The 10108-nt window shown below is 40.6% G+C and overlaps 1 protein-coding gene across 1 annotated transcript in view; it reads left to right on the top strand.

The window, feature by feature from the left end:
• The first annotated feature begins 90 nt into the window (after positions 1-90).
• The window catches only part of TBC1D22B (TBC1 domain family member 22B), a 58251-nt gene continuing 48233 nt past the window's right edge, over positions 91-10108 (top strand). Inside the window, exon 1 of the mRNA XM_006202051.3 lies at positions 91-303. Coding sequence (XP_006202113.1) covers positions 248-303 — 56 coding nt within the window. The 5' untranslated portion in view covers positions 91-247. The remainder of the gene's footprint in view (positions 304-10108) is intronic.

The raw sequence follows: 10108 nt of genomic DNA, 5'->3' as shown, positions 1-10108 counted from the left end.
TCGGCTTCAGCGGCCTGCAGGATTCCAGCTCACGATTGGTCCGTTTGCCCACGGCCTGCGTAGCCCACCAATGGCAGCGACGCTGGGTGGGAGGGTGCCCACATCCAAGATGGCGCCCCCGGGAGCTGGGAGCGGGTGACCGGCGGCAGGGACGCGGCCTGGGCTGGCCCTCCGATTGCGGGGTCCTGGGGGTATCTCGCTGGGTAACCCCCTGGCCCGCCTGCAAGGCCTTCCCACGGCCAGAGCAATGGCCGCCGACAACAGCAAGCAGTTTTGGAAGAGGAGCGCCAAGCTGCCGGGGAGGTGAGCCCAGGACGCTGAGGGGAAGAGGGGATTGGACCAAACCCTTCCAGATCCTAAGCCCTAAATCCTGAGGGCCTGGGGCGCCACCTACCCAGGAAGGCTGGTTTGGGGAACCTGGGCGGTGGGGAAGCTGGGGCTGCCTGGTGACGACAAGACAGCTGTCAGGCAAAGAAGCTTTGGAGATGCCTGGGTGTGGGAGCAGACCTGGGTCTGGGGGTGCAGGGCTCTGGAGGGGCTGCCCGCAGCCGAGAGCTGGTAAAGTCAGGGAGAACGGAACAGTGGAGTTGAAAAGTGAGTAGCCAGTGTCGGTCCTGGGTTGGGAAGGCCATTCCCAGAGCTGCTTCTCACTTTAGACAGAACTCCTTCTTGGGGTGGGGGGTGGGGGGGTCTCTGTCACGCACAGGTGGTTGTGCACGAGGATGCGCCTTCCTTCGCTCCCCCAGCTCTGCACGTATGAATTTTTCTCCTGGACTCCCAATAGGTTCTGGTGGGAGCTTGGGACCATCTGGACAAGAAAAGTGAGGAAAATTCTTAAGCCCGACCTTACTTTATCTTGAGCGGGCCTTTTCCCATTAGGAATTATTACAGGGTGACCTAGCATTGAGATTATTTCTTTAGCATCTTCTAAGGATTTGTTCAACCCCGAGTGACCTCTTCCCCTCTGTGTTGTAATTTTCTTCTTGTGCAGTTGCACTAAATTCGTTCTGGAGTTGTTTAGTTGGAGAGCAGACTTCTACTCTACACTCCCACCCCCTACCCCCTTTTTAGTATCTGTTGAGACCCTTAGGAATTGTACATTCATAAATCTGCTGTTGGTTTATAGTTTCAGTTTGTTTGGGGCAGATCTGAGAAGTAAAGGGAGGAGTGTATCTTTCAGTCTTAAATTCAAGATTTCTGCCAGCCACAGTCTACTTGATGATGAAATTCATGTTTGATTGGCCCCACGTGCTATTTTTCCTAACTGATTTATGGATAATCTTTTAAACCTGTGGCTTGTTTTTTGTTTTTTTAACCAGGAAGAGAGACATGAGGGTCAGTGGTGGCTATATAACAGTCTTATTTAGGATCCTATTAGAAATATGGGAATCAGTTTTTAGTAATACAGTATTAAAACGGTGCAAAGGAATGCAGAAATAGCTTCAGATCAAAGTGCTTTAGAATCAGTGTTAATACTAATGCTAAAAAAATAAAATAAAATAAAATATTAATGCTAAAGATTTCTGTGTTTTTAGATAGGCACCACTTCCTGCCTTCTGATTCCTTTTCCTTCCTGGTGTAGGGAGCTCTCCAGTCTCACTAACTGATGTTCTCTGGGGTTTTCCATGGTGAGATCATTAAATTTTGATATCCTAAAGTTATAATCAGAATCTATGGGAAAACTGTTAAATCAGGAAGCAGTGTTTGAGATGTGGGAGATGGCATGTTCTTTTGTGCCTTCTGACTGCCGGTCATTATTAACAATTTTTGTTTTCCACATTTCCCCTTTTGAACTATAGGAACAGTCAGCTTTTTGCAGAGCACTACTTTTGTGAGATGGGAAGGGGAATCTTTTCACTTTCTTCAAGTTTCTGGCTTCCTTTTTTTTTTTTTAATTTTGAAGAAGAGTGTAGAGGGGTAGGGGAGAGAACATTTGAGTTCAGGAAGACTTGGATTATTATTGGACTCTTATCTGTGTGACCAAGGACAAATGATTTACTTCATCTCTCTAGGCCTCAGTTTCCTTATCTGTGAAATAAGGACAAAAATACTTTCCTCAAGGTTCCTGTAAGGGCTGAATTAAACATCCTGTTTGCAAAGAACCTAGGACAGTGTTTATTTAGCACATTATAGTTGCTCAATAAATACTAGTTATTAGTATGACTGTTGTTATTAGAGAAAGTAAACATTTGAAAGAATGTTTTTCTGATCCTTACTCCAGTAGTAGGCATGTTCATTGTTTATCTTAAGGCATTAAAATTTTGCCACAATGCATAATAGTTTTTAGTACCTTGCTTGTTGAAGAGAGATATTGTTTATTGGTGTGCTTTTAGCAGGGAGGTCCCAGGAGCCCCTATTTATGGGAGAAAAACTAAAGTTCTTTTAGATAGAAAGTGCTTTGATTTAAGGAAACTATTAGGAGATTTTTTCAAGAATAGAGCTTTTGCGTTCGTACCCTTTCAGTCTTAGTGAAGGAAAACTTTCTCTGAGTGGGGAAATGACACAGATAACTGTGTCTAGGTCCATGGCAACCTAGAAGTGAAACTAGTTTATTCTTTGCAAATTGAAAGGTAAAAATTCAAAGTAGTGGCAGATTACTTTCAGTTTCTTTGGTCATGATCCAGTAACCTTAATTACAACAAATGGGAATTTTATGTAGTAAAATAGCCAAAGTTCAAAATGAATTAAACATCCTTTTGTAAAATAACAACTTTATTGAGATACAATTCACATGTCATAAAAAGTCACCCTTTTAAAGTGTACAGTTCAGTGGTATTTAAAATGTTTGTCTAGAGTGTAGCTGGTTTTGTGCAGCCATCGCCACTCATTTCAGAACATTTTCATCACCCCCAGAAGAAAGCTGGCATCCATTAGTGGTCACTCCCCATCCTCCACTCCTTACAGCCCCTAGCAACCACTAATCTTTCTGTTTCTATGGACTTACCTATCTGAACATTTCATATAAATGGAATAATGTGATATGAGGCCTTTTATGACTGGCTTCTTTTATTAAGCATAATGTTTTCAAGGCTTCTTCATGTTGTAGCATGTATCAGTATTTTACGGCTAAATAACGTTCCATTGTATGGATGTACCTCATTTTGTTTATCCATTCATCAGTTGATGGACATTAGGGTTGTTTCCACTTTTTTGGTTATTATGAATATACAATGAAATTCATGTGCCAGTTTCTGCATGAATGTATGTTTTCCATTCTTTTGACTATTATGTAGGAGTGGAGTTGCTGGGCCATATGGTATTTTGATGGAATTAAGCACCTTTTTAAGTTCTCTCAGTTATTCATAAGAGCTCCATGTACTTAGTACATCAAATGGTCCTTGTGTGGATGCCTAGGAAGACAGGAGGCAGTATGTACTATGTAGTTAAGAATCAGTCTCTGAAAACTTGAAACTAGTAGATAAATAAGTTCTGGAGAGCTAATGGACAGCATAGTGATTATAGTCAACAACACTGTGTTATAAACTTCAAAATTGCTAAGAGACTAGATCTTAATTGTTCTCAATACAAAGAAGAGATGATAATTATGTGACATGGCAGAGGTGTTAGCCAACGCTACAGTGGTAATCATATCGCAATACAATCTGTGTCTGTGGGGGATTGGTTACAGGACCCCCTCAGATACCAAAAGCTGCAGATGCTCAAGTCCCTTATATAAAGTGGCAGGCACTCCATATCTGTGGGTTCTGCACCCATCTGCAGATTCAACCAACTGCAGATTAGGAGGACTGACTATATGTAAATGTATTAAATCAACACAACATACATCTTAAACTTACACAATGTTATATGTCAATTATATCTCCAAAAAAGGGGAAAAGAATACAAACTATGGAACCTGACTGCCTGGTTTCAAATCTTAGCTCTGCCACTTTCTAACTGTGTGACCTTGGGCAAGTTAACCTCTGCCTTAGTCGCCTTATCTGTAAAATGGGGACAGAGTATCTACCTTATAAGGCTGTTATGAGGATTAAATGAGATAATGCATAGAAAGTGCATAGAATGTACTCAATGATATTAGCCATTGTGAAAATGATAGCTGTGGTTACAGTAGCTCTTATTTTTATTTGTTTTTCCTACTTTCTCTAGTTTCTGAAACAGAAATTGAAAAGCTTTGATCAGTGATATGACTAGAGCCCCTGATGAGTCCTGAGTGGAAAAAATACCACATATTGCTAATTAGGCAGAGGGTTTATGGAGGCACAAAGAAGTCTAATGCAGGGTCACTGTGGCTGTCAGGTATTCATTAGCGATGAGAAGTATGATTTTGAGCAGTGGTTCTCAAACTTCAGTGAGTCACCTGGAGGGCTCGTTAAAACATAGATTGCTAAGCCCTGCTTCCAGAATTTCTGATTCAGCAGGTCTGAGGTGGGACCTGAGAAGCTGAGCTTTTAAGAAGTTCCCAAGGAGTGCTGCTGCTGCTAATCTGGGAGCTGCACTTTGAGAACCACTGAGAAAAGAGCCGTGAGTTAGACTGAAAGAAACCTGATTTCTGGTGCTGGGAGCTTTTGCCGTCTGGATACTAAACAATTAATGCATCTCTGCTTTGCTGTCTAATAGGCATCTCTCACTTAACACATCTAAGCAGAACTCTTGTTTTCCATGTCTGCCTACTCACACAAAACTATTCTTTCCATCTCATTTAATGGTGCCACCATTCACCAAGTTCCTCAGGTCAAAAATCCTAATGTCTGATTGTTTTTTCTCTCTGCCACATCCAAGTCATCAGTAAGTCCTGTGGGCTCGTCAAAATATATCCTGAATCTGAGCTGTTCCCACCACTTCTACCCCTACGACCAGGATCAAACTGAGTCCTCTCTTGCCTGGAATACTGTTGTATGTTCCTATTTGGTTTTCCTGCTTCTCTTCTTGCCCCTCTACAGACACCTCAAACACTCTTAAGCCTTCCAGGCCCTTCATGGTTGGAAAGATAGGCCAAGTTAAGGACTGATCTTTCTCCCAACAGCAGTGGGATGCCATTAGAAGATTGGAGCTGTGACACAATCCAATTTGCATACCCTGAGGAAAATGGCTTGGACCATTGTTTTCAATGGTCAGGGATGGGGACACACAGCTGGTGTTTTAGGTGGGTGAATTCTGGGTTGTACTAGGCTGTATTTAATATCTGGCCCTTAGAAGGCCCATCAGTCATTGGGACAAACATCCTTTCCACATACACTTACACATTTCCAAACATTCAATCCCCTTGTCCCCCATCAGAGTGTCAGTTGACCCTTGAACCACACAGGTTTGAACTATGCGGGTCCACCTATACACAGATTTCATACTACAGTACTGCACAATCGTCGGTTGGTTGAATCCATGGATGCAGAACCATGGATATGGAGGGCCGACTGTAAAGTTATACCCAGATTTTCAACTGTGAGTAGAATTGGTGCCTCTAACCTCCGTTGTTCAAAGGTCAACTGTAGTTAGGAGGCTACTGCAATTAGTAGAAGGAAAGGCCATGATGGCTTGGAATAGGGCAATGGCAACAGAGGACAAATTTGGGAATATCTCCAGGGCTTGGTAAATAATTGGATTTGGGAAGTAAGAGAGAAGGAGGTGCCAAAGAAGTGTCTCAGGTTCCTGGCTTAGGTGATCAGCTAAGATTGTGGTGTCATATCCTAAGAGAAGAAGCCATGTTTTAGGACAGAGTACTAACTACTGCAAGCTCAGTTTCCTGATCTATGAGATGAGAGGTTTGGATTAAGTGAGCTCTAAGGCTCTTCCCAGTTCTGAAGGTGTGTTAAATTTGAACTTAATAACACCTGCTCGAATCAGTGGATAATTCTCTTTTGCTTTGTCACTCACACAGGCATGATTGATAGGTGGGAGTAGACTGGGGGAGGGGACACCAAAGGTGGGCTTTTCCATCTAGTGCTTTTGAAAGTAGTGAATTGCTGACCTCGCTGATCATCATGAGTGTCATGAAACTGTAGAATGTTAGAATTCGACTCTAAGAGCACTGCCGGTGAGGAAGCTGAGGCCAGAGAGGGAAGATGACTTGCCCCAAATCACACTGCGGATTTCTTGACTTCTGGTCCACACTCTTCCTAATACTGCTTCCCCCTTCCCTCAGTCTCTGCTAAGATTAAGATGCACTCTGTCCAGGTGTGTGCGGACGCTTCAGTGAAATGATGTGGCTGAGACTTGGAATAGGAGAGACAAATGTGACTCAAAGCCTGGTTCATTTCCCACGTTGTTATTTCCGGTCCTTCTGAGAAGGGCTTCTCCCTCGTTTTAAGCAAAAGTGTTTATTGTTAAAGTCAAGGAGCTATTTTAACATTCAGTGAAGTTGAGAAGAGTAATACTTGAATTACTTAGGAGCCCATAGATTTTTAACTGAAACCTTCTCTGTCATTGGTCATTTTTCATAGCATTGATGAATCTGATAGACTTGGGGTAATGGTTTCAGCCTGTCTGGGCAGATATATCACAACCTAGTCTTAGCTTGGAAATGCTTTACTAATAAAGTCAGTGACTGGGTGATGCTAAATTATCACTGAAACAGCATAGATCCCCAGTTCTGGAAGACTTCCATCGAGTGAGGATGTGAACCTGCATTGATTGGCAGCATGTTTGGCTTTAAATTGGATAGCTCTGTTCCCATGTTTGCTTTAGCTCCTCTGTCAGCACTGAACAAACACCTGTTGACTTTTCCTATCAAGCTTTTTGCACTGTTCCGACTATGTAAACCAGCTATGCCGATACATTCTTTAATAAACCATGGTGTTGGTTTATTAAAGAGAATGAGGGGGAAGGGTATAGCTCAGTGGTAGAATGCATACTTAGCATGCATGAGGTCCTGGGTTCAATCCTCTGTACCTCCTCTAAGAGTAAACCTATTACCTCTCCCACCCTTACCAAAATAAAATAAATAATACAATGGTAAATAAATAAATAAGGAAAAATATTAAATAGAATGATGGAGGTTGACGCGGGTTTTTGCTGTATTTTGTCTTAGCTGCAGCACAGCCGTGGCATTCTTTTCTCTGCATATGCAGTGTGATTGCCTCTTGTTTTCAGGTCTAGCCAGACAGGAGTCAGCTTAAACAGAGGCCTGGGTTTTGTAGCGTTCCAGTCTTGACTCACTAGGTATTGTTAAGTGCCTGCTGGTGTGTGTCACACTCTGCCAGGTGGTGAGGGGACTCCAGAAAGAGATGTGGCGCCACCACTGCTCTCTAGAAGCTGAAAATCCATTTGGCACTGCAGCTTCCCCTGGTGAGGATGCTGCGTGTTATTGTCTTTCCGGTTTTTCCACTTGGCATATGTTACTTTCATAATCAGGAAGACTTAAGCAGAGCTGGGTGAAAACACATTGTTAAGTGAGGAAAACAAGATGTAGACCGATATGTACAGTGTACAGTCTTTTATGTAAAGTTTTAAAACATAAAAAAAATTGTATGTTGTTTATGGATACATGAATATATGTAAAAGTATAAAAACAGATGGGAAGGATTTCATACCCACTTTAGGATAGTGATTATCTCTTGGGGAGATAGGGGAATGGGACTGGGAACTGCAACTGGGACTTTAGAAGTCTTTCTGATGCTTTATTTTCTTAAAAAAAGAAGTGTGAAAAAAAATAAAGAAATGTGGTAAGTGTTAACACATTTGTTAAAAAAGAATGATGGGTTCATGGATGTTTGTTATATTTTTCTCTGTACTTTTCTTTGTGTTTGAAAAATGTGAATTAAACTCTTCTTACACTTTTGGTAGAGCAAATGTATTTTAAATTTGTGTTGGAGAGATCAGCCAGCCATGAAATTAAGTCATATTTAAAGTAGCATTTATGATTTAGTATCAAAGTAAGTCATGTATACAATGTGATACCATTTATATAAAGGTTTAAAAACACGGAAAATAATACTGTATATCATTTAGGGATACATACATAGAAAATGTAAAAAAAAGTGTGAAAAATACCAGATTCAACAAAATGGTTTCCTAGGAAGGGAGGGAAGGTTCTGCTACTATTTCAAGGCCATAATGTCTTATTTCCTTCGTAGGTGTTGAGCACTTACCTGGGTGTACCTTATATTAAGATTTAAGTCTAGTTTACTTTGAAAAATAGTTTGTTTTTTAAAAAGCAATCTAAGCCCTGATTTCTGTATTTTAGGGAATCAGAGAAGGCATGGCGTAGTGGATGTTGGGGATAGGCTTGGAGGAGGTCTCATAGAGGGGCGTGTAGAATTTGAAGGGAATGTTTCAGGATGGATATGATTTTGAAAATGGAGTTTAGTATTTAAGGTATGTTTGGAAGGCAAAGTGGAGACCAGCCTGCCCTAGAGTTGAGTTTGGGTTTGGGAGGAATGGGATGGTACAGACTGATAGGTGAATTATAAATGCCAGGAAATTAAGCACCTTAATCACCAGGCTTTTTCTGTCTGTCTTCATTTAATCTCTGTGATCATCCTGGTTTCTCTTCCTTTTTTAACTTCTTTCCTCTCCTTTTTGAAATTCAATAAACTGATAAATTATACAAAGTGTTCCAGGTACAGATACATTATGGTTTAGTTCAAGAATATGTTAACAAATTCAATTTAGGCTCTGATCCCTTTGCTGATGAAGTCCATCACTTATCTTGTCCTTTCTGGCTGTGCCAGCACATTGGGCTGACATCTTTAAAAATAGTCTACCATGATTTTAAGATCCCTTTCCTGGAAAGTAATTCATGGTCTTTGGCTCTTAAGCCTGCACAATTAGGATTGCTTTTTTCCTGCAAGGATTACTAGCAAGGTGGCAATACTCTTTTATGGAGAGAACCTAAGGATCCTCTCTTATTTTTCTACTCAGTCACCTGACTTAACTGACCCATTGAGATCTTCCTGCAAAGTATATCCTCTGATCTTTGTATTTTACTTACATAGACGCTTGTGGACTTGGAGAGTTGAAGTGTACTCACCTTAGAGTATTTGCAAACATTAAAATACAAATCAGTGGCCCTTTGGGTTTTCTAGTTTGTTTGTGCTTTTTGTTTTGGCTAAGCTTTTTCTCTCTGAGCCCAGCTTTCCTGTATTCTTTGATCCCTCTTATTTTCTCGCTCCTTTTCCTCTGCCTAGGAAACTATAAACACATTCAAGTTGTATTGTTTGTACTTCTGTAGTAGTATATATAATGGTTTGTTTACAAATTACTTGACCTTCCAGAGCAGTATAGGGAATAGAGATTCTTACAGCTGAAAAGTTCAGGGCCGTATCTATAACTAACAGTTGTACACAAGAATATTCTCTTTGGAATCTTAGTAGAAATCAATGTGAAAGTGATAGCATTGACTACATTTTTATTTAAAAGCCACTTTAGGATCACATCTGTTATGTCAAGGTAGGTACTTGATGAACTTGTTCTATGTTCTAAATGTTGGGTAAGGAATAAATTATAAAAATTGGAAGGAGGGAGAAAACCAACATTTCTTGAGCACTGAGTGTGCGTCAGGCAGCATTCACCTCACTGCCTGCTAGTGTTACTACCTGCAGGAATTGTGCTAAAGGGCTTTTGACACATTGTCCCATTGAAGCCTCCCAACCCTCTTAAGATTGCTTAATTTATTTCTTAAAAAGATGATCATATACACAATACTAGTTCAGGAAGGTACAAAAAGGTTTGCACTGAAAACTGAGTCTCTGCCACGTGGCCCTCCAGTCATCTGGTTCCTTTTTCAAACCACTGCTACTGGTGTCTTGTGTGTTCTTTCGAAGATGCTCTATAAATACATAGACCTAATCATACATAAATATGTGGATATGCTTTATTTTAAAGATTTTTACAAAAATGGAGGCATTATTATGCATGCAATTCTGCATCTTTTTCAATAAATGTTTTATGTCAGTGGATATAGAACTGCCTCATTCTTTTTAACAGACATATATAATTTATTTAACTAATCCTGTTGTTAATAACCCTTTTTCTTTTAATAGGTGAGTTGAGCCCATTTATGTTTATTGAAATGACTACTATCTTTGGTTTTAGTTCTATTTTTAATATTTTCTTTAAAAAACTTTCACTGTAAGGACTGTACTTGCTTTGGAAGGTGGATGTTCATGTCTATATTCTGATGATTTGAAAGGTTTATCTTTTTATTCTAGTG

This window comes from Vicugna pacos, chromosome 20 (genome assembly GCF_048564905.1).
Source record: "Vicugna pacos chromosome 20, VicPac4, whole genome shotgun sequence".
NCBI classification, from domain to species: domain Eukaryota; kingdom Metazoa; phylum Chordata; class Mammalia; order Artiodactyla; family Camelidae; genus Vicugna; species Vicugna pacos.
This window is presented reverse-complemented; position numbering and strand designations above follow the sequence as displayed.